At 40.2% G+C, this 25,000-nt stretch overlaps 2 protein-coding genes across 4 annotated transcripts in view; one reads left to right on the forward strand and one right to left on the reverse strand.

Annotated features, from left to right (window-relative positions):
* LOC138044100 (sideroflexin-5-like) overlaps positions 1-10,170 on the forward strand; it is a 26,743-nt gene extending 16,573 nt beyond the window's left edge. For 2 of the 3 annotated variants that reach the window (XM_068890747.1, XM_068890745.1), the window contains exons 4-13: positions 1,581-1,635; positions 2,138-2,163; positions 2,947-3,000; positions 4,407-4,463; positions 4,900-4,965; positions 6,724-6,814; positions 7,195-7,310; positions 7,580-7,665; positions 8,505-8,622; positions 9,024-10,170. In XM_068890747.1, coding sequence (XP_068746848.1) covers positions 1,617-1,635; positions 2,138-2,163; positions 2,947-3,000; positions 4,407-4,463; positions 4,900-4,965; positions 6,724-6,814; positions 7,195-7,310; positions 7,580-7,665; positions 8,505-8,622; positions 9,024-9,101 — 711 coding nt within the window. In that variant the 5' untranslated portion in view covers positions 1,581-1,616 and the 3' untranslated portion in view covers positions 9,102-10,170. The remainder of the gene's footprint in view (positions 1-1,580; positions 1,636-2,137; positions 2,164-2,946; positions 3,001-4,406; positions 4,464-4,899; positions 4,966-6,723; positions 6,815-7,194; positions 7,311-7,579; positions 7,666-8,504; positions 8,623-9,023) is intronic. The other variant, XM_068890746.1, reaches the window with a different exon arrangement.
* Positions 10,171-12,973: 2,803 nt separating this feature from the next.
* LOC138044101 (proton-coupled folate transporter-like) lies at positions 12,974-24,659 on the reverse strand. Its single transcript, XM_068890748.1, has 7 exons — positions 24,525-24,659; positions 20,700-20,981; positions 19,639-19,954; positions 16,419-16,964; positions 15,849-15,932; positions 14,798-14,957; positions 12,974-14,426 (listed from the first exon to the last, which is right to left on the reverse strand). Exons 2-7 carry the CDS (start codon positions 20,931-20,933, stop codon positions 14,219-14,221), a joined length of 1,548 nt encoding a protein of 515 aa, XP_068746849.1. The 5' UTR covers positions 20,934-20,981; positions 24,525-24,659; the 3' UTR covers positions 12,974-14,218.
* Between the last annotated feature and the right edge of the window lie 341 nt (positions 24,660-25,000).

Raw genomic sequence — 25,000 nt, forward strand, 5'->3', positions numbered from 1 at the left:
AATTGTGAAAATTTGTAACCCTCAAGAAGAATGTTGATGAAGTTGTCAGAAAATCTATTGAAATGGCAGAATTCAGGTAAATGTGGAATTAAAATTTCACACATTTGATTTAACACATTCACTCTTCAGGCCCCTTAGGACTCTCCCACTTGACAAGTAAAATCACCTGGCATTAGACAGTGTAAAATCTGGTAAAGGCCTGGCCAAATGCTCACAACAGTTCAACACAACATCTTGCAACATTTGTTGCATGATGTTGCGACATGTGTTGAACGGGCCGACCAAATGCAGGCAACATTTTCAACGCAACATGTCGATAATTATGTGCCCCAGCCCCAGGCGCGCAACAAAGTGGACCCAGCGTGCATGCCCTAGAGCAACAATGTTACATGAACGTGGCCAAACGAGTACTACGAAAATCACCGAACTGTGGAATGGGCTCAAATTTTTATATCGTCGCCACACCCACTTTTTTTTGCTGCCCCGCCCATTTTCGTCGAAGAATTCAGTTGGTGTTTAAAGTAACAAACTGAGCCTTACTGGGGTGGCAGACCGTAGTTTTGTCAACCGCAAAATTTCTTTATTCCCCTGGGTCCCGACATGGCTGCATTATCTCAGTCACGTCAAATCACTGTCACACCCCCTTCGTGTTGACAAACTTCAAAATCACAGTCACGGGGCGAAAGCGTTGAAAGATGCGAGAATGAAAGCCGTAGTAAACAAACTTTTGCATATTCATGCTGCTTTTATTAGTTAATAGCACTTTTACGCAGTAGGCTGTTCGCAATCGAAACTGTCTTTATCAAGCCGTGAAGGAATTAACATTAATTATGCAAATAACTATTGTTCCCATAGTTTGTCAACCGCAAATTTTTTTATTCCCCTGGGACCTGCATTGACTCAGGCTTTCAAGGAATTAACATAAAAATAAATTTTGTTCTCGTAGGATACTGTGCTTCGAATATTTTGTGGCTGGACTTACTGAAGCCAGTGAAATTTAATTATTAGCATCGGAGAGAAACAGTCGTGTCGGGAGACCACAGGGGAATGAAAATTTTATTTGCATAATTAATGTTAATTCCTTCACGGCTTGATAAAGACAGTAAATACGACTGCGAACAGAGGGACCCAGGGGAATAAAGAAATTTTGCGGTTGACAAAACTACGGTCTGCCACCCCGGTAAGGCTCAGTTTGTTACTTTAAGTACCAACTGAATTCTTCGACGAAAATGGGCGGGGCAGCAACAAAAAGTGGGTGTGGCGACGATATAAAAATTTGAGCCCATTCCACAGTTCGGTGATTTTCGTAGTACAAGATCGTGTAACATCCAAAATGTTGCACGAAAAATTTGACTTTTCACATTTGATCCAACATCATCCAACATGTTGCAACATATATTCACAACATATCGCAATAGGGTGGCCAAACGTATACAACATGTTGTGCCCAAAAGTGTTGCAAGATGTTGCTTTGAAATGGTGCATTAATGGTGGGTCTGTGTTGTATTCAAATCCTTGTTCAGGTTTCTAACTATGCTTATACTGCTGCTTTAGTGAAGGCAATTTTATTCACCTTTCAGGCCATCATTCATCCTGATACTGGGAAAAAAGTGTTCATGCCCTTTAGAATGTCAGGTGATTGACATCAAGTATATTAATTTTATTTCTCCATCCAAATGAATTTTTGTTCTTAGCCAAATTGCTTATAAACAGTATATGACTCCACTTAAATTGGTTACTCCTCCACAGAGCTTTGACACGGAGGGTGTAAACAGCAGGTTGCAGGTCACTGCTTCACCATTGCTGAAACAACCCAAACTTTTACTAATGCTAACCTTAGACTTAAACATTATATTTTAGGCCTAATGTTAGCATTAGTAAAGTTTTGGGTTGTTTCAGCTATGGTGAAGCAGTGACCTGCAACTTGCAGTTTACACCCTCCACCTTTGGAACGTGTTTGTTTTTCTGCTGTGTTAACTGTGTACAGATACAAGTATTGCATAAAGGTCCACTAGGCCTCTTCTCGCTTAATTTTATTGGGACAGTAATGCACATCTTCATCTCAATGCAAAAAGTCTTTTTGCACTTCCATGGTGAATGTAGCCCCTAACTGACATCCTTTTGTGTGTGATTACAGGATATGTTCCTTTTGGGACTGTGACGGTAAGTTTTTCATGACAGGATGAGTAAATGGTCTTTTGGAATTTCAATTTCATAATTGCAGATTTTTTATTATTATAAGCAATGTTTTAGCTTTCAGCTTCCTGGCAGTAATAATAATTATTATTAATTCAAAGGGGTTATTCAGAGTTGGTGTCAAATAAAGTTTATGTTTTTAAGAGAATGGTGAAAAGAAAAAACTGTTTTCAATTGATAGGGTGAGATTTCCATGGCCATCTTTAGTTTCAAACTAACCACAAACTAATCTGAGGGTGCTTTTCATTTGACAGAACTGACCGGCCAGACCGGGCATTTGGAGGGACTAACTCTATGACATCTCCGAGGGATTATCATGCCAGTGTTTCTTCAAATTGTTACATTTTCTTTGCAAAATGACAAGTCTGGGCAGCCAGTTCTGACAAAAGGAAAGTGCCCTAAGTGCACATAGGACAGTTTGTATCAAGTGTTCTGTGAAGGTGTCACTGACTCACCCTTGGCACCTGTTTCTAATTAACCCATTAAGTCCTAGAGTTTTTTTAATGTATCCCGCCCCAGATGATTTTACTCATCAATAGGGCCACTTCAGGGTTGAATAGGTTAACAACATCTAGTTCCTTTCAAAAACTATGCCCTTTAAATGAGATGTAAATAAGATGTTGGCACTAGGGCTCAGGCATTTTGAAACATTATGTGTGTTAAATAATTATTGGAGTTTATAAGTGTAAGTTGCATTGATTTTGTTAAACTGTAAACCAGAGTAAATGCAAACCATATCTGCTTTTCTAGGTAATAGGAATGCTATTGCCTGCACCATCTTTGCCGACTGTCGTATTTTGGCAGGTAAGTTGGCGTCAATAAAATTATTACAGTGTATTGATTCACTCCAAAGGTATTCAAATGAGCTCCAATGTGGTAGACATAAAAAGAGACTAGACATGGTACAGAAAACATCTGGGATAAAAGGTGGATGCAATATTTGCAGGATACAACTATGCGTAATCACTTCAATGGCAACCAATCAGTGCAGAGAATTTTCAATAATCACCTATGTAATTACTAAAGGTTGATAGAGAGGTTTCAATTGAGTGTCGAAAGTAATTAGCGAATTGCTTTGGTTTTGCATTTTCTTCACTCAGTGATTGGTTCTAAGTTCTCGCGCCACTTTTTCAACCAATCAGAAGCGAAACCAAAACCAATTGTGGTTTGCGCGTGCACATTTTCCCGCGTTTTGTGTCGGCTACGTGTAATTACTTCGAGTTTTGATTGGTTTACTGGATTGCTTCCGTCGTTTTTGATTGGCCAAAGTAATTACTTTGGTTTTGGTTTTACGACACTCAATTGAAAATCGCTCTACTTCACTCAGTTATTGGTTCAAACTTCTCGCGCCATTTTTTCAACCAATCAGAAGTGAAACAAAAACCAATGGTAGCATGCGCGTGTACATTTTCTCGTGCTTTGTGTCCGCTACGTGTAATTACTTTGGTTTTGGTTTTACGACACTCGATTGAAACTCGCTCTATGGTACACACACTTATATCCAGGATTGCACCTAATTAGATGCATGCAGATTTTGATCAGCATGATGAAGTGTCCTAGGCATTAAGTCTATGCGTCAGCTACGTATTTACAACAACCCGTTGAACATTAGCTTTCGTAAATATTATTTGAAAGTTAGGGTAATTGCATTTACTTGAACTGTTACAGTAGATTTAGCGGGACACTTTGTGACGTTTAGTGGGTACACCGTATATTTCTAGATATATTAGTTGAGGAGAACCTAAGAGGATACATTGTGCTGCTTATAGAAATCTGCATGTATCTAATAGTCATGAAGCGATTAAAATAACCCGATTTTTACATTTTGAGATGACGTTCTCGTTGCCGTCGCCGTTACTGTTGCTTAAGCTCCCTAATGTCACAGTTAAGGAGAACCTAAGAAGAGGACACTTCGGGACGCTTATGAAAAGCCTGGACATATCTCCAGGGGTATATAGTATCTAAATGGCAGGGTGGTTGGTCTGTAATTTAGGCACAGAAAACTAATTAAGGTAACATTGTGAACTGTAACATGATTTACGGGGAAAATATGTGACTTGAGTACTGTGATTCTCTTGGCTGCAACCTCCATAATTTATTAATGACCTTTACAACATAATACACTGCCTCCTTATGAAGTTTGAAACAATGATAATAATTACCGTTACAAACACATTTGTTGTGCTGATGGAGTCATCTTAAACTTGCAGTGGATGAATCAGAGCCACAATGCAGCTGTCAACTACTCAAACAGAAATGCAAGCAAGGTCAGCATTGACTAGAATTATTGTTTTTCTTTTCTGTTATAATACCGCGGGTTTTTTTTCTGCCCTGTTCTTTGATATAACTGTAACAGATGAACTACAAAGGAATTGAAAACAGATAATTTTGTTAAGAGCGGTTTTCAATTGAGTGTCGAAAATAATCAGCGAATTGCTTTGGTTTTACATTACTTCACTCAGTGATTGGTTCAAAGTTCTCGCTCCATTTTTTCAACCAATCAGAAGTGAAACCAAAACCAATCGTGGCTTGGGCGTGCACATTTTCCCGCTCTTTGTGGCGGCTAGGTGTAATTACTTCAAGTTTTGATTGGTTTACTGGATTGGCCAAAGCAATTACGTTGATTTTGGTTTTACGACACTCGATTGAAACTCGCTCTAATTTTGACAAAAACGATTGAAGATGGTTTTGTTGTATTTTAAGCCAACACCAACGACCAGATTTTTGATGAGCTACTTTGGAGCTGTTACTAGTGCGGTGACTATTGCGGTAAGTTCATTAAGGGTCAGTTTTTGCGGAGGAAGGAAAATCCTTGCACTGGAGATATCTTTGTACCGGCACTTAGCCTCCAAACAACTAAAACATTTTCATTTGGCTTGAACAAGGTTAATAAGTTTGAACTCGTGACATCAGTCTTGTAACATATCGTGGTAAGTTTGAGGAAACAGAAATAAGGAAGAAAACAGAGAAAACAACTCACGCCTTTCAGAGTTCACTGAAGGCGGAGGGCGTGGTCGAAAACGAAACCAAACAAATAAACACGCAAGCTGTGACAAAACCACAACTGTCACAAGCGTGAAAAAATAATATTAGGGAGTTTAAGCACGCGCGTTTTTGAGACGCGGACGGCAACCGGAAGTGAGCTGTTTTCCCTTTTAACGTGTCTTCACACAACCACATTTACATTACTAAGTATCTTTTCTCCATTAGAGATGATAAATATAAAAATCTGGGAGACACCACTGTTCTGGCACGCGAAATGTTCTCTTCCGGTTGCCGTCCGCGTCTCAAAAACGCGGGTGCTTAAGCTCCCTAATACTCAATAGGGAGCTTAAGCACGCGCGTTTTCGAGACGGGAACGGCAAACCTGCTTCAAGGTTTCCTTCAATCTCTGACCAGGAAAACCCTTGCAGTAGGGTCGAGATCAACTTTTATGAATGCAAACAGAATACGGAAAACACATGTCTCTAGGGTGTTCATTCAACCTTCTTATATCTTCCTGGCGCCAGAATCTTCCTTCTACCATGTAAACAGCACCTACGTTTATTATATAGAGGATGTTACTTGGCCGCACGGAGATACGAAATTTCTCCTCAAGTATTGAAATATTCATATTCTATTTATTATATAAACACCAATGAAATACTAAATCATTTCACAAAGGCATCGAAAGGCGCGTTTTTATACGTAATCATAGCAACAGTGATCTCTTCACATGTGAAGATATCATGTTTTCGCGCGAAAGCTCACTTGGTATTTCACTAGTGTTTATATAATAACGAGCGACTTTTGTATGACGGTCACCTTGAAAAAGTGTTCGCAATTTGTTTCGCGGATCAATGTCTGGCAAGATTAAAAACAGGCACGCATTGCGTACGTGTCGTAGTGCAGTAACACAGCGCTTTATTTCATCAACTGAGCTGCGTTTTGTTTTCCAGGAGATTCAAGTTGTATTTGCGTACTATGTAGCTCTAATTGTAGACGATATTGTTTTAGTACCGTATATCATTACAGTGCCATGGTAGATGTCTTAGGTAAATAGCCCCCTGAGAAGATATGTGGTTCCTAGTAAAATACTAAACCCAGAAAGACTGAAGAAAATAAAGGGGAATCAAGAAACATTGGCTTCGAGGCTGACATGTTGATCTTACAACTTCTTTTTCACCACAAGTTTAAGCGTGTACTCTTAGGTTTCGAAGAACAAAATCTTTACTGAAGTTAATCCCTTGCCAGCGGCCGGCGGAGTTAGTATCTAGATAGGAGACCTCAAAATATACGACTTGCTATCAGAAAAAGGACCGAAAATTCTATTTTAACCCTCAAAAATGCGAACTAAGCAAGGAACAGATTTTGTTAGCCTGCTTTATGCAAAACAAATATTGATGCAAAAGTAAATAAATATTGACACACTTTTTAGGAAGAGCAGTAGTAACAATGAAATGAAGTATCATCAGCCTTCCTTGTGAATTTCCTGTGGGAAATATCAAGGCATTTGTTTTCTTACGTCATGCTTTTGTTTGTGTATAGCTTGGCCTCACGACTCTCGTAAAACGCGCTAGAATTTCGAATCCATCTTTGAAAGCCTTACTACAACGATTGGTTGCTTATCCTGCTACAGGTGAGAAAAATCACGAATTGGATTTGCAGGGGTTGTTGTCACCGTGACATTAGCAAGGCCGCGGAGTGAGTGGGGTTGGGGATGCTATAGCCCCCTCCTCCCATCACACTTCCGTGATTCATACCAACCAAAACATAACTCTCCCACTTTCAATCAAAACGTACTCCGCGACCCCGGATAAGGAACGGATAACAAAACGCTATAAAACGGCATGTTTCAGGAGCAGATTTCTTTACCGTCCCGTACGTGCAAAACAACAACGTGAAATCAGATAACGAAGTTTAGGCTTTGTTGAGGACTTAAGGGGGTAAGCAAAATAACGAGCACCAAACAACAGCGACGACAACATCGCTAATAGGTAATCTTTTTCTCTTTTTTAGCTACTGCTAACATTTGTAATGTTGTCCTCATGAGAAATCATGAGCTCTTCACAGGAATTGAGGTCAAGGACAAGGAGGGACATGTTGTTGGAACATCGAAAATAGCTGCTCGGAAGGTAAGCTGATACCTTGCTCTTTTCTGCATCTCGTTTTTCTTGTATTTTCAGTTAGTGCCCAATCTCGTTGCATTCCCCAATTAAGATTTGGTGATTCGCCCCAAGGAAAACAGTGAGTCAGTTTTGTTTCCCCTCGATTACGACCATTTTCTTTCACCTACTTCGTACGTGAAACTTGTAAGACGTAAATTTTTAAGCGCTTCCAGTACAAAGCTTCATTTCCCTTTACGTTTATCGATAACTGTCCTCCTCTCCATTTTCATTTTCAGGCCGTGTCTGAAACAACCCTAACACGGGTGTTGCTCCCGTTGCCAGTTTTGGTTATTCCGCCATTTGCTATGCAAGCTTTAGAAAGGTGAGACTTTCATGAACATTTGGCGTTTGAATTGCAATTGAGTAGTACGGGATCAATTGAAAGCAAACTGGCTGAAAATTTCACTGACGAAAGACCACTCAGAAGCAAATATCTCAATACCTACTCCACGCATTCGCTTCAAACTCTGATCAGCCTTAATAGTTTGCAACGGCTATAGCAGGGGAGCTTAGTCTATTTGGCTGGCACTGATTTTTCACGCGTGGACACTAGCACGGACATAACGTTTTCATATGCCTGGGAAATATGAAATAATGTCATGGTAACGGGCGCAGCTTCGCGTAGCTTCAACGATGCTCCATACTAGTTAAATTCGTGTCCAGTTAGGTGGCCTGGAAAGCCGGGGTATTTTTGTTTTGGTAAGAACTATTGGCCGACATCTTGGATATAGCAAGACTAACAGAGGCCTGAGGCCAGTCAAGAAAATTGCACTCAGTGAGAGGAGAACAGTATGAAAGGTTTAAGAGCTGTGTGCTTTCAAAATGGCGACCCATTACGAACTTTAGACCTTGAACAAGCGTCCGCCTGCCAAAAAACGCAACCTCTGCAGGCTACCAGTTAAGACACATTTTAAACACGGAAAGAGTTTAATAGGCCATTTCCGAGTTGCTGTTTGTCTCGGTTTCGAAGTGAGTCTTGGTGCTCAACTATTGTAAAGGAAATGAGTTTGATTTGCATAAGAATACGCAACTCATATCCATTTGAATGGTTGTGCACCAGGACTCGGAAATGGGCTATTCAGATGTCCTTCTTGTAGCAGTTGCCTTCTTGTTCCAGATTGTTGAGTGGCTGGCTAATGTTTTTTTTTTGTTTAATTATAGGACTAAGTTCTTAATGTCTCGTCCAAAACTTTACTTTCCTGTTCAAGTGCTGGTCTGTGTGGCTGCTTTTGGCTTTGGTCTTCCCCTTGCTATAGCTCTCTTTCCACAGACAACCCAGGTTAGCGTTAGCCCTTTCCATGGGCTGCATTTTATAAAACTTGAATATTTCGATATTTATTCATTACTTTCCTATCCCTATCAAAATCATCCATTGACACATCAAAAAGCTCATTAACAATTTTATTTCCTGGGAAATCCGCTTACAGTTTAAGCGGTTTTGCTTAGCGTGTGGAAACTGGTTTGCTGCGATCAATGATTACTCAAAAAAATTCCCACCATTTCCTCGGTTCCTCGCCCGACATGGTTTTCCCTTGTTTGCCCGCCTGCTGCAAATCTTCATCACGAATTCTGATTGGTTTATTCGATTAGCTGTGTCGTTTGTGATTGCCTAGAGTTTCCTTACAACAACAAATCATCTTTTTTTTTTTTTTTTTTTGCTTTTTTGTGTCTGTATTCCAGGTTTCACCGTCAGTTCTAGAGCCAGAAATTCAGATGAATACCAAAGAAACCACGCTATACTACAACAAAGGACTTTAACTGTTAGTGCACACAAACCATTTACCACTTGAAATGCAAACCTTGAGCATGAAGTATAAGAAAAAAAACTGCTTTTAATCAACAAAATTTCCAGATAATGGCACCAGCGAATATTCCGGCGTGGAGCTAATCGCGATGAGACAAGACCATCACCGCAAAAAAAAAAGCACACCTCAACTACGTTTCGGGAAACAGGAAAGTAAGCACCGGTAAACACACCCAACCGTGTAAATGGAGGAGTAAAAGCCAGTAACCACGCAGGCAAGTTTGAATCAAAAAGAAAGGTAGAATACGGCAAAAGGAGCGAACTCGAGAGGTGTCCAGGAATTTTCGAAAAAAAGAAAGCACATGTGATTTTGATAGTTCGAGTGTTCAAATTGTCATGAACCTCAAATTTCAATTATAAGTCAATTCCTTTTTATCAGTATATCGAAAAGCAATTGGCCGTTGTGGGCGGGCTTTTAAAAGTTTCTTCGGTGCATCTGTTATACAACATGGTGCCTCGTTCCAGAGCTAATCTTACACCATGTCGAGAAAGAAGTTTTAACTTTAAAGGGGCTAGGTCACGCTATTTTAGGTAATTTTGTTTAATTTTGTTAATTATGAGCTCTAAACGTCAAATTGGTAGAGCAAGAGTCTTTCATTTGCAAAATCACGGCAACATAACAACTGAGAATGATTTTCAAGCTTTGTAAATGACATTTTGATATAGACTGATATAAATTTGAAAAAAGGTGGGCTGACGTTTTTCAAATTTACCCAAATTCAATCCATTTCAATCCTCTCCAGTTTTGTCCATCCATGTCCCTTCTTGGCTTCCCTGTGTTTTGTTAGAGTTCTTCTATAGTTTTGAACAGTTATTTTGATATTTTAGTTAATTCTATGACCATTCGATCAGTGCTGAATATGCCTAAAAGAGCGTGACCTAGCCCCTTTAACGAGTCATCCAAGGACTTCACCTTTATTCTTGGCACCTATTGAAATTGAATTGAATTGAATGTAAACAATCACTGCACACAATTGTATTTTAGGATCGGAATAAATAAATGAGGCGCCTTATGTTTTTCAATATGTTTTCAAGTCTACAAATTCCTTTGTCACTAAATACAAAAATATCCAGTCCGAAGACTGGATGTGGGTATTGCATGCTTGTATTGAAAAGAAATGATTGCAGAATGGGTTTTCCTTCAAGTCTACGACTTGAAGAGAGTTGTTCGGTAAAAGCGAAGGGATTTCGATTTAGTATACACGCTCCAGTGTTTGCGGGCTTATAACAGCAACATGCAAGTCTGTCAAAATCATGTGAAGACAGTTGGGGTCACAAATATGGTTAGGTAATCTTCATTTTTATGAGCGGAAAGGCTTCAATGTGGGAATATCTTAACAAGACACAAATTTCTATACCCTTCTTTGCGCAAAATAAATCTTGATGCAACGATTTCCGTTCCTTTGTGAAACGTAATGTTTTAAATGCAGAAAGCTTAGGTAAATCTATCAGAACATTCCATTTATTAAGAGAGAGAGGAATTTCGTGTGCTTTAAAAGACAGTTTTTTGTTGTCGGATCGACCTCTTTGGCCATATTTGTGTACAACATTGGAGCTGTGGATAATCAAGAAATGAAAAACGTGGTTATTGATTTCCTTGAAATCCATGCTCTAGATTTCCAGCTGCTTGAAATGGAAAAATTTTGCATAGGCAAAATCTGAACTGAAGAGAAAACGAAAGACTCAGAAGGTAAAACGTTTCGAAGATCGAAAGGAAAGGTTGTTTAGCCAAGAACACTTATCTCCCAAGAATTAAAAAAAAAAAAGAGAAAATCTTCCACAAAAAAGAAACAACCGTAATGACGATGATTAAGAAGACCTCATATTGAAAAAAGATCAAGCAAGCTTCCAAGAGTAAGGGATGAAAAACGAGAAGGAGAGGTTGACTGAGCAGCTGAACAATGCTTAAGATATAGTGGAGAAAGTAAGGACTGAAAATATCAAGTTAAAATTAAAGTGCGAACAAGAGAATCTCTTGGTGCGAAGCATTGAACAATTTCTTCGGAAGACTGAGGAGCTGGAGACTGGTACTGAAAAACACTAGAACCAGAGCAATTAAGGTGCTGTAATCTCATTAAGAAGACCTATACCGATTACCTCTTGAACAATTCACAGTTCGTTGGAGTTGTAGGCAGTTTGACTACTTAATATTAAAATTCCATGAGCGCTCGATGGATAGGAAATGGTAAACAGCCAACGAGGCGCGTAGCACCAAGTTGGCTGTAAGCAGTCTCATATATCCAACAAGCGCGAATGGAATTAAATTCTGGACGCTTGGACACTTGGAAATTAAAGTGGTTTTCCAGTTTGGCAACACTTAACGTACCGAGTCAGTTTCCATTTTTATTTTGAAGCCCGCTAAGTCACGGGTCCCACCCTAATTCACTCGGCTGTCAATCAACAATGTATCAATCATTTAAGCGAGGGCTTTTTCTCCTATGGCAATATCTCGCGCATCAAGTGCACCGTGCGGCAGTTCATAGATGCCTCCCAAGACAAACATCACCTCCAAGTAAAGTCGCTGGTTAAAACTGAAGCCTGTAAGTACTAAAACAACCTAATTTATTGGTTAAATATGAATCATCATTTTGATTGCAGTTATTTCTGAGTTTTAGATAAAAAAAAGCCTAAAAATTTGAAGCTAAAAACCACACTCCAAAAATTAGGCTGCGTTCGATTGACCATATTCCGAAATAGGAATAAATGGAATAGAAGTTAAAAATCCTTCGTTTTTACGAAGATTCAGATGAAAATTACCAAACACCGGCTAAAATGCTATTTTAAACATATCTTTGTTATCCTTGTTGCTTCAAAACGCCAGACATACCGTTTTAAATCATCACTACACGTATTTCTATTCCGGAATAGGGTCAATCGACCGCACCCTTAATTTCCACGGCACCGTTTGTTTTGATACCTTAATCGAAATAAATGCGCATTTTGTAAGGTTTTTCATCATCGTTTGTCAGTGTGATTCATTTACCATAAACTCAAGATATCATGCGACGAAAACGATCCTGTGCTTACGACCAAGGACAACAAAGCAAAATCATCAATGTGCGAACTGTGATCACTGGACTGGACGGCGTAGGAAAATCAGATAAGACCATTTTTACGAGGCCGCCTCGACCTCTTTACACATCTCAGAAGTATTTTCAAGAGGTGTTTGGTGCTTCAAATCTGTTGGCATACAAAAAGAATGGTGAAATCATGAAAAATCCACGGACAATTTGCATATGGCTGCACCGGCGGCAGGTTCTGTACTGTACGTTTCTCTATTGGGAGACCGTAACATAACTTGGATATCGAACCGTGGGTATCAAGAGTCCACTCGGTTTGATAGTATACAGAAACGTAACAGACGTAAAACTGATATGGACTCAACTTTACCTTGGCTTTGCAGGACACAGAGAAGAAGTTGGAGGCATTTACTTCCTTTGGCGATGTTTTCTTCATTCTCTATTCTATCATTATTCATTCATGGAAGCAAGACGCTTGGGACGACCATTTAGAATGCTAGAAACAATCACTGCACTCATATTTTGGTGGGAGCCATAAAGGATTTAGGACAGCACAGAAACATTAGTGACAATGAAGGACTCCAACCTGCAAAAGAGTTGGGCTCAATACAACCTCGTTCCCAGGGTCTCTCTTCTCTGCCTCCATTGTCGTTGAGAAAAAGACCTTGGTTCAGGCTGGTCACGAGTCTCCCAGAATCGTGGAGGCTCACCAAATGTGTGTTAGGGGAGGGGTGGCAATGTAGGCCTCGTTGGCCTCGTCGGCTAAGATTGCGTTACGTATCCAAAGAACAAACGTTTGTCGGAAGTGTAGACGTCTACTCTTTTTAATAGAAGACAAAAATGATACAGGAGCGGTGGGTGGATTATTTTTGTTCAGGAAGGCTAGATTTCACTGCTTAGCTAACAGGTGTATGTACTGCATGTTCATCAGGCGGGATTGACAATTAAAATTGTATTTAGTCAAAAAAGACGTGAAATAATAAAACAAAGTGACTAGGCGAAAGAATGCAACCGTGTAAATAATATGAAATACAATGTCAGTGAAGCTGGGCATGGGCCACGAATGCAACACGTAAGCTGCTCGAGTCAGCTACTGTCCGGAAAACCGAAATTAATTTTGTCAGATCAATATCTCCAAACTTAGCTTGGTGCTGACCTTTTTAAAAACAATTTTAAAGAAATACTTTTCAAAGTCATAACGGTTACTTTTCGAAATGTACGTTGTAGCATACGAAACGTTAAGTTTTTAAAAATGCGTTGCTTCACAATGTTTATCACCGCGATTTGTGTTTTATTTCTGTTTCTTCTAGCAGGAAAGTTCTTCCTGATACCAGGTATTAAAAACTGGGAATTTTGTAAGGTTTTCGAAGTTTTAAAAAATACCAGGTCACTGAATTAGTTTTTAAGATATCTTCCAAGTTTTAGAGGGCCGTTTTGCAGTGTTGTACCGTTACCATGGCAACAATTTGGGTCTCTTGAAAAAATGCCTTGCAATATTATTATACAAATATCAAAACATTCCCCTACCGAAAGAATCGACAGTGTTTTAACCCTTTTCCACTGTTACATGTGAAAAACCCTTTCGAACCTCCTTAAAGAAACAATTTGTCAATATACATATTCAAGAGCGTTTTTACACACCGAGTTATTTTTAGATTGATTTTCCCGCGAAACCAGACCTTTCCAGCTAACCACAAGTCTTGCGTAAGAAATTAATACCTATGGGATTGAGAATAGTCACTAGTAAACGCCAATTCTTGTTTAAGAACTTGTCTAAAAATAGCTTAATCTGTGAAAACTAGTATTGGAGGTAATGGGCTCCGGATATATTACTGTATTATTTACAAGAACAGATGTAAAATTGGTAACGTCGCGGTAAGTAGATAAATTTAGAAGGCGGTCCCTATAATTAAATCCTACAAGATATCATGTGTTAGATATATGTATAATTGGTTCGCGAGTTAAATCCCTTTTCACCTAGAAAAGAACGAGCTTAATCTGAGACCAATTTTACCAACAACATATAACTAAAGCTTATTGAAATCGCTGCTCTAGAGTTTTGTTGAGCCAGTAAACCCATCATCTTTAACATGCTCTGGACTCTCGTCCATTTCTAAGCTACATTTTGAACTGTTGTTAACAACAAGGGTATTTTTACTCTCTCGGGGCTCTGTCTTCTGTTCGATGCCATTTTCTTGATCACTGTTGGCTCGCATTTTCTCTGCTCCGTCTTGGGTTGGAGAGGGAATATTTATGCCGCTGAAAACCAAAGAGACGTCGTTATTGTCACACAGAGTTAACATTGAGCCAGCTTTCTTTTTTTGTTACGAAGGGGCAGCTCTATGCAAGATAGGGCCGAAAGCATCCACCCCGGTGGAAACTCAGCTGTGCTATACGGTATACATAAACGAGCTTGAGACACATCACTACCCCAGCCAGCCATTGCCAACCATTGCCTTAAAGTGCAGCTCTCTTGTGCTCGGGACTAGGATCTAGTGACTCCCTTGTATATTTTTTGTGCCTATTGCTTTCTGAAGCAATCAGGAGAGCCGTTGTAATAGCAGCATTTGGACCTCTTGCTTTAGTTCTTAGCTAAGATGCGCTCCGCAAAGAGTCTCCACAGCCCTTACCAAATAATTCCAAGGGGAATGAGCTTGATAGCGACGCTCACAAGGAAAACAAAGCCATTGAATCCAAGGCTAAGGGTGGCTTCATAAACGTAATTAAAGATTGAGACACCGGCAAACTGAAAAACCGTAGTCACTAGTCCATAAGCACAGAACAAGGAGCCTACAAAGCCGGAAAAAAGAGAACACTTTAGTTAACTAATCGCAATGAACCAGTCGTAAAGCAAGTCAATCATGAGCAGTTGGCGCAGTGTGGAAAAACACGTTTACGTATTAACGTCACATCAACTTTTTTATTGAGGGTTGTCCAATACGCCGACATAATGAGATTTTAAGATACATCACAATGGACATCACAAAGTGTCCCTTAACCCTAATCCTTGAAAAATGGTAACAGTTTTGTAAAGAGCGGGACACTTTATGATACTTAGTGATGTCTATTGTGACGTAATCTCATTATGTCGGAGTATTGGACATTTGTGTTCCATTTTATCGCCATTATCATTATTATCATTATCATCATCATCAATCGTCAACGTGATTATTATCGTTAGCGTTATCGTTATCGCTTTTACACTGACCAGCTAAGAGTATTAGGAGGCCCCGACAGTGACGTCTAGCTACCCACCGGGCAGGAATTTGTGCTCACAGGGACCAGCAGAGAATTCGACGTCTTTTGTTTTTCATCTGCTATGTCTCGAAAAGGTTCGTTCCGAAACCCTTGGCGGAGTGACAATAAAATCTCAAGGGACGTTATTTATGATCCTTGGAGCATGACCCCCAATCTCACACTCGCCAAGTCTGCTTAACTGACATCATTGATGTGCAATCAGCCAATGAATGAAGACAAGTTCATTTGCAAAGCAAGTGACTTTAAAGTAAGACCACATAGCAGTACTGGTAGTAGTGGTAGTGATAGTGATAGTGATAGTGATAGTGATAGTGATAGTGATAGTGATAGTGATAGTGATAGTGATAGTGATAGTGATAGTGATAGTGATAGTGATAGTGATAGCTAGATAGATCTGCGGGAATTGGAGGAGTTAAAGCATACCTTGCTCATCCTCTCCTACTGTCCTGGACAAAATCCCAATAACGATTGGACCAAGACAGTGCTTAAAAACTGCCAGCCCAGGTGCTGCAAGTCAAAAAGAAATACAAATCACATCCAGTGGTTCCTCACAGCTACCATTGGGCATTATTAGCGACCAATAAATTACTCTTCTCAGTTTTGCCCTTTTAAATAATCTTCCCATATACAAAATAATATCCCGCTTGCATGGAAATGAGACTTCTTGGTTGAATAGGCATAAAAAAGAGAATATTATCTTGGCCGTCATTAATGAACAAGGTACATGAGGAAGAATAATTGCAGGACGGTTGGGAGTGGTCAGGAGAGAAAGGGCCCCACCTTTTTCGCTCGCCCACCTTTTGTGAGGCAACTGACTTCACAGATATTGATAAAATTCATGGGGGCAATTGAAGAATGCTGCTGGGCTTTTTGTCAGATATTGTTAACGTTATTTCCATGACTGGCTTCACATATCGTGGATACCTGCCAGAAAAATCATGTCGGGTTTCTTAAATTTCCACTCATACCTTAAGTAAAAGATCTCCCACTCACCTAGGAAAACCAACCAAGTGCGAGTTGCAAACGACAAGAGTGTCATTTCTATGATCTGACTTACAAGTCCTATCCCACCAGTAATTTTTTCACTGAAGAAAGTTCCGAACAACTTCACACCAACAGCTCCTCCAATTCCGGGAGTTAACAATGCATAAGCCAGGAAGTAGCCCACAAGAGATGGACTAAAACAAAGAGGGCTCTTTATTATGTAAAGGATTACAACTCCGCCCATGCCTTCCTCAGTCAAGGTTGCAATTGCTCCAGTCAGTAACAGCAGCAACAAAATTCTCCTTGATCCACCGGGGCGAGGAACTTTGAAGACATTTACCAGCCTTTTTAAGTGCTGCAGATCGAAAAACTTGTTTTTCTCGTTTGAAACTTGTGCGTAGTTTTCGGGAACCAGGAAAATGACCCAGAGAGCACTTGCTGTAAAACAGGCGAAGATAAGCCATGCAGGTGCGATGAATCCAAACCTTTCAATCCATAAACCACTTGTCAGCTGACTAAGGAATCCGGCCGAGAGGACCGTCAACTGCATAATCGCTGCAAAGAAAAGTGAAACAAATATTTGTTAGGATATCTCCTAAAAGAAACAATATTCTTTGGAACAAGGTTATAATTTATGTACCTTGCGAGCAGTTGGTTTCTCCTACGCTTCTCGAGAAAGAAACCACTGCGAGCAACCGTTTGATTTTCCATCAAGCATGTGCGAAGTACGTTACACCCCACGTGATGAATATGACGTCAATTCGTCTTATTTCGCGGGAAATCACTACACAGCAGGCTTGTCCAAACGCAGCACTTACGTAGCTGAACGCACGCGCAAGCTCCAAAACAAGTTTTCTAACTCGTTTTACTGGTTTAAATTTAATTTATTCGTCCTTGGCGCTGGACAGCGGCACACTCAAAGAGACTAACGGTTGCTCGCAGTGGTTTCTTTCGCGGGAAGCGTAGGCGAAACCAGCTGCTCGCAGGGTATAATTTATGAGGACTGTCTAAGGGCGCCTTCGATTGACCCTATTCCGGAATAAGAATACGTGGAGTGATAATTAAAATGGTTTGTTTAGCGCGTTTCGAAGCAGCACGAATAGTAAAAATATGTTTAAAATAGCATTTTAGCAGATGTTTGACAATTTTAATGTGAATCTCCGTAAAAACGAAGGATTTCTAACTTATATTCCATGTATTCCTATTCCGGAATACGGTCAATCGAACGCACCCTAAGTCTCACTGTTTCGAAGAGATGAAATTCGTTGAAGTTTTGATAAGAACATATCCAACCTCGTTTCCAGGTAGGCATATATAGATTATACTTACAACTTCTTAGCAACTTTTGAAGTTTGAGCAACGTTTCACCTTTGCGGAGGATATCCAGTACAATTTTGTTTGAAGCTTTTATGTGAATGAAGTGGCGTATGTTGATAAGCAACTTGTTAAACTTTTGGAGCAACTTTTGAGCAACGTTTGACTCGCAATTTTTAACATTATCTATATGTGCCTATTTCCAGGGCCTCGGTTGGGTTCCCACACTTCTTTTGGAGAAAAAGCCCTGGTAACGAGATTGGGAAAGACAACCGTCGACCCTGTAGTCGGGTCAATTAGTTTGTACCTTACTCAGAATAATCACTTGTACAAAGAACTCTTTTAGTCGTTACGAACTCGTTGTGTTATTCATTGCGGTCGTTGGTTTCGTTATATACTTGTGATTTCACGTGATCCGTATTGGTTATGGCTCCAAACTAAAAATATTGAGATTCCTGGTTTTTTCCTAACACGACAACTGGATGACGTTCAACTTGTTCTAGTAATCCTTGGTTTTATCCGTCAGCTGCACTTGCAAACAGCCAACTCATGTCTTTCTCCTGGCAGCTAGGATTTTTATGTCAGTTTACCCAAAAAACCCTTGAAGAGGAGTGGTCAATTGAGCCTGTCTAAAGTAAACATGCAGTTGCCCAAATGAACTTATCTCGAGCTATTAAAAAAAATCATGACACCCATAGTCAAAAATTCACTAGCTTTCCTTGCTTTTCCTCGACATTAAACGTTTAGTCAACGGCAACGGTTTATCTACTAGTGTACACTACAAACCAACAGATTCCCATAACTATTTGCTTCATTCGTCCTCTCATGCACAACACGTAAAAAATGCCATCCCATTCTCTCAATTCTTAGACTGAGGCACCTCTCTAGTGGCAACTTCGACTTTAACAGCAAGTGCGAGGAAATGTGCCAGTTTTTCAAAAAAACGTGGCTACCCTGACTCCGCTGTCACCACAGGCAAACATCGTGCCAAACGTCTCTCTCTGCTCGGCTGAGGCACTCATGGGGGGTCCCAACGGTGCCAGCAGTCGACCTCACGAGGTTGCAGGCGGGAACCAGGCTTTTTGATAATGAAGAGGAGGTTAACCTTCAGCATCAACCCTTTAAGTCGACTCTTACGACACCCAGGGATACGTTGGAGGTATTCTTCCCCAGTGGGGCCGCACACCACACGGCCTAACGTCACAGAACGAAGAAACCAACAGAATGCCATTCACCCTCACCTACCTTCCACAAAACCTTGCAGTCAAAAATTTCATTCTCAAAAACTTCAAAATTCTCCTCAATGATCCCGAAACTAAACATCTATTTCAACTACCACCACCTATTTGATTCAAACGCGACAAAAACATAGGTAACTTTCTAGTTAAGAGCACATTTAAGTCTGACAACAAACCGGGATAAAGCCGGACTTTTAAATAAACACACACACGAAGCAAAACTTGTCCTTTTATTTCTAACATGGTTACTTATCAGGACCGAATCGATCCGTTAAAATCACTGACCACTCCACGTGCATCTCCGTAAATGTCACCTGTTGCGTAATTATAACCCTGCGCACTATGTAAGAAGATCTACATGGGCGAAACATTCGCAAACAACTACGAGATGTAGAAAAAACGACACAGATGCGTCAAAACTAGTTGCGGGCCATTTTTATCTTCCTAATCACCTCCACCACAACATGACAATTTGCGGCCTATCCTTAGACCACTTTAGCACCGAAATCGGCAAAAATCTCGAACAAAAATTCATTCATCGATGAACGCCTCTCATTCCATTAACTTAGTCACAAATTCATGTCACCATATTTCCACCTATGGCAAAGCTCTCCCACGGTAAACTGACTTTGTGCCTGAGTTCTTTTCCAAAAATAAGATTTTATGTCTCTCCTTACCCAATCTAAATGCAATCGCGGTCTTCTCTGTTGTATCAGCAACATACGACATGACAGCTATTGTAAGCAACGGTAAAAATCCCGACAAGCCGCTGATAGCCGAGCCCACGAACATCACATACAAAGGCAACTTGAGTTGTATGACAGTAAGTATTACTATGGTCCCCAGCATAGCTCCAACCGGAGGAAAGATTAGTGCGGGTTTTCTCCGTCCAGACTTGTCTAACCAGCCTCCCCAAAACGGAGCCAGGAGAAGAGAGGGGATCGTCTCAAAGAAAACCAGTGCAAGATCCACTCTTGTGGCTTGGCTTTGTACCTAAAATTATATAAGATTGATTGAGCCTGCAAAGCTGGTGGGATTAGTGCGCGTATTATGTGCCGAACTGCGGCGATGCAATGGCCACCTTTATCTTAGAGATGCATAATTCGTCTGGGACGAACTTGGGCAAACTTTTATTTCTGGGTCTGTTAAGTTCGTCTGGTATAACGACGGGCACAAAACGCATAATGCACGCATAATGCGTCTGGACGAACTATCCTTTTTAGCACGTCTTCGAAGACGCACTTAATTAGATAGTTCGCCAGACGCATTATGCATCTTGTGCCCGTCTTCATAATTGACGAATTTAACAGATTTAAGTTGCATGCATTCATTCATTGCATACTTTCGTGGCTAGCCTGACATACGTATATGTTTTGTCCCTGCCAAGGGAATTAAACAGACGCAGCAAAGACTGTTTGCCCAAGTTCGTCTCAGACGGATTATGCGTCTTATATAGTTCGTCCCGTCTTTAGACTAGACGAATAACATGAGAGACACATAATTCGTCCAGACGATTTATGCGTCTCTAGTACAAAGACGGCCAATGTCACGAATGGCGAAATGTATGGTTACCAACCCTTGATCCCGCGCGCGTGAAACTGCGCACGTTAGACCTCAGTTTCCTATATAGTGTACTTTTATTAAGCACTTCTATCATCAGCATATTCAAGACTACTCTTAGTTGAAGGTATTTGTGTTCGTAGGTAAGTCAATTAAAATGTTGTGTATATTATCTCACCTCTTTTTCGAGTTGCTTTAAAGTATCGTTTTGGGCGATGATACTTTCTTGGCATCCAAGTCCATCGTCGACTGCAGTAACCTCTTTATAAGGAAAACCGTTTTGTTCGCTAAGAACACTGTACACGTATTGCCGATACAGAGGAAAGGCAGACAGCAATCCGTACGCGTGGAAAAATAAAACGGGTTCCACTGTTAGCAGGCGTCTCCACACGGGAAGGTTGTGTCGCGGCATCGTTATGAATAACTGAGCGACTCAAAGGGTCCACGCGCTTGAAGAATGCTAAAGTAGGGCAAGAAATTAAAGGCGGAATAATGATTAATTTATGTCATATATTTGATCTGCGCAATGAACATGAAAAGAACGTTAGAAAGTTCATCGCAGTTAGATAAGAAACTTAAGCATGCGCAGTTGCAAGCAAGCCTGAAAAAATTCCAAACGTGAAAGGGATTTGAAGCCATGACCACCGTGCGCTGGATTACGCTGCACTGGCTCTGCCAACTGAGCTATCAAGCCAGCTAAGAGGTGATCTATTGCACTTCAAGTTTAGGGTGAATTAAATGTCCTATAGGAGGTTTTCACGTGACGTCATCGCCTTCATGTTGGCGAACGAAAACAAAAGATCTCTCATTAGCTTTTTTTGTTCGTCCACCAGAAGTCGTACATTTCTCTATTGTCATTGATGTCCCTAGAGGTTGGTTGAAAACGTTCTATATAAGGTACGTGGGTACTCGATACGTTATTTTCTGAAGGTCGTGTGTTCACTTCTCATCCTGGTCAGAGATTTTCCATTCTTGCGGGGGCCCAGTTCCAAAACTATAAACGCTCACGTGGATTACATGGGACTGAAAAAGATAGCACTGAAAAAAAATTACACTCTTATAAATATTGCATCTAATTAGGTGCAATTTGGACCACAGACACATGCAGAAAATCAGCTGCACCGTCATGACGCAGTAGAAACACGGACAACGGACGGTAAGTGCAGGAGAACGCGAGCGAGCGTGTCGTAACTGTGTGTGATTTAAATGCGGCCAGACATCTTTTAGCCAATCATCGCACATTACCAGGAGACCATGACTCCTGCATATACCAATGGTAGCCCACATAATTTGCAAATGGATGCCTATCGCAGAAGTTTCGAAATTGTTTAAGATATCGAGATAATTAGCGCAGTTAAATGGATACATCTTAGCAGAAGGCATCTTTAAACAATAACCGACGGAATAGGACACAAACTACCCTGACAAACATGAGCCTAAACAAGCGCAAAAATGAAATAAATTTTTACGTAACATCAAGTCTTTTTTCTCGTATAAGAACTGATTAGAGCTACAAAGTTTGTAGGATTGTAATGAATTTTACATTGGTAAAACAAAGCGAAGGCGACATGACCGGAAATCTGAACACTTCAAGACGTTGTTAAGTAACAATTAGGGAGCTTACGAAACGAGGACGACGATGGCAACGAGGACTTCATTTAAAAATACAAGTTCGCGTTATTCATATCACTACGAAGCTATTTCATGTCGTTTCGCCTTAAAATGTATAGCAACTGTCGAGGAATGAAACCTGTATGAGTGGGTTTGAAGCTTAGAGAGAGAACTGAAAATTAATCGTCATGTGTTAACGTCGTCCACAGACCTTGAATTTGGTCATTTCACGTCGTCATTTAGGAGATGACGGCAAAGAAATGTACCAAAATGTAAAACGCACGTGCAGAGCGTGCAGAGCCATTGTTTTTGCTCACTAAACCTATTATTTTGTAGCGTCGTCGTCGCCGTCGGCGTCATCGTTTTGTAAGCTCCCTAATAACACGTGAGCACGTAATCTCAACTGGCCACAACTTAAAATGGGACCACTTTGAAATTCTAGCGACTGGGAGGTCGACCGACATTGTACCATAAAAGAAACTCTTTTTCTTCGTGATCTTCAGCCACCCTTAACTGGATATGTTCGCAGCGAAAAGCTGTATCTTTATTAATAAGTTTTACATGTGTATTAGGTATTGCATTTACAGTGTATATATTTTCTCTTTTGTTTTCATTGTTTCTTGTCTATCTTTTTAAAGTATTGTATTACCTCCTTTTGGTACTATCAATGTTACCTCGTAAGCTACTCAAATTACTGTTATATATATTTTTTAAATAGCTAACGGTTAATTCTGAAGATGTGGTTTGAGCCATACGAAACGTTATTAAGGCACTAGAAATTGAAGAATTAAAGAGTACCCGTCCACCTTGGAAGCGTTACTATTTAATCTTGTCACTGCAGTTCCGTAGTCAATGAATTTGAATATTACAACTCCAAGTCTCGTAGTGAACGAATATGGATATTATAATTCCAAGGAGTAAAATGCACTGCCACCGTGGTCCACAGTGTGGATTAAAGAACAAGGTATGACTTTGGGCCTTTTGAGGTTAAATCAAGAGGAAATGAGGGGACAGAGAGGGAGGCTCAAGGCTCAAGGCCGGGATATGTTATGTCCACGAAAGTTATTTTTAGACGAGCGGAAGTCTTTGTTCTAGCGAAAGTCTGTCCTCTGAGACGTCCGCATGCAGTCTTGCCTCGCTCTCAGGTTCTTAGTGAAAAGAGGAAATGATGGCGCACGTGGAAGGCTGATGAATATATATTTTCTTTCAAACATCGGACCGAGGTTGGCCTGCATGCGGACGTCTCGGAAGACTTCCGCTCGTCTAAAAATAACTTTCGTGGACTTGACATATCCCAAGGGCTGGACCGGGAACCTCCTTCTCTGTCCCCTCATTTTCTCTTGGTTAAATGTAAATGGACGGATGTTCTGTAATCCAGCCTAAAAATTTATTTCAGTTATGCACTTGTTTAGCCTCATGTTTGTCACCGCGCTTTATTGGCCAAAGACGAAAATAAGTGACGGACATGAAGAATAATCAAGAGCTGATTAATGCAAAATTGATTATGTGTAGCGTGGTAGAGGGGGAGGTATAGGTTGCGGTGCGAAGGATCACAATGAATACATTTGAATAGTAATTTAAATATTTGTTTTTCTTGACGAGTGAGAAGGGCTTCTCTATATTACCTGAATCGTGTAATGAACGTTATTTTCTTAATATGACATCAATCCTACGCATGACAAATAGTGCTTGACAGACAGCCTTTATTAGTAAAAGCTATGCAGCTTATGGGGTCGTGAGACAACGCAAAGGCGAAATTCCGTTTCACTTTCTGAAAAAAATTACCTGGTTTTCTTTAGTGTGAATTGAGTTTGCTTTGCTTTGATTAGTTTTTAGAAGTTTTTTTTAAATATACCGCAGTCATTTCAGCTCTCGAATTTTAATGAGGTTCGAAAGAATTTCCGGGGTCAGCTGAGTGACCTAAGAACGCGACCTAAATCACAAAAAACTGGAGACATTTTTTGCCGGAATTGTTGAGCAATATCTCGAAACCTAGCCTGGTGACCTACCCTAATTTTTTTGCATACAAGTAAGATTCTTTTCATCGCATTGTTTTTCAAAAAATTATTTTATCTTTCACAAATTAGTTATTTTGATAAACAACTTAAGTTTTATAATTACAATGTAGAATTTTCACGTCAAGTTTTAGTAATTTGAACTCGTCTCACGTTTCCATTGCGATTGTACACACTTATCGAAAGATTGATAATGACTGACTGTACATTTCTTAGTTTCATTTCTCGTTTGTGTCGAAAAGCTCTCTTTGTTAAGTCGTGCGTGACACCTGAAAAAGTTGTGCAACTTTATCCTGATGTCAAAACAGTAAAAAATACCAAGTTGTTTCGGTTTACGCAGCAAACAAGCTGTTTGAATTTAAGAAAGTTCTTCTCACCTTCCTTTGTTCTTTCTTTAGTTTAGTGTTGCTTCTCGTTGGGTAGCTTGAAAGCCTTAGATCGTGTTTTCAGAGGTGTTGTGATCAAGAGTGACTTGGTTGTGATAATGTAGCTACAGTACTTTTATGTCTGGCTCGGTTGCAATTACGTCACGTAATCCCTTAGGCTCTTGGCAATGACGTACTCGGAACCACTCGACAGTCACCTAATTTACGGTCAAGTCAGTTCAGGCTTTGCTCTCAGCATCGGTGCTGCATTGATCAGCTCGAAAGATAACGTTTGTAAACAAAGCGGTATTTGGTTGCAAGCTTCAGCAGCTTAAAAAAACCTCATCAATTCCGAGAATATGAAATTTGTGGTTTACTTGTTCTGTAGAGTTCAAAATCGGTCATATCTCATTTGTGATAGCTGCTTATTGTTAACTGCAGTTGGAACTTGAAATCACCTTATTTTAATTGATCTCCTCACGATATGG

The sequence above is a fragment of the Montipora capricornis genome, chromosome 3 (assembly GCF_036669925.1).
Source record: "Montipora capricornis isolate CH-2021 chromosome 3, ASM3666992v2, whole genome shotgun sequence".
Lineage (NCBI taxonomy): Eukaryota > Metazoa > Cnidaria > Anthozoa > Scleractinia > Acroporidae > Montipora > Montipora capricornis.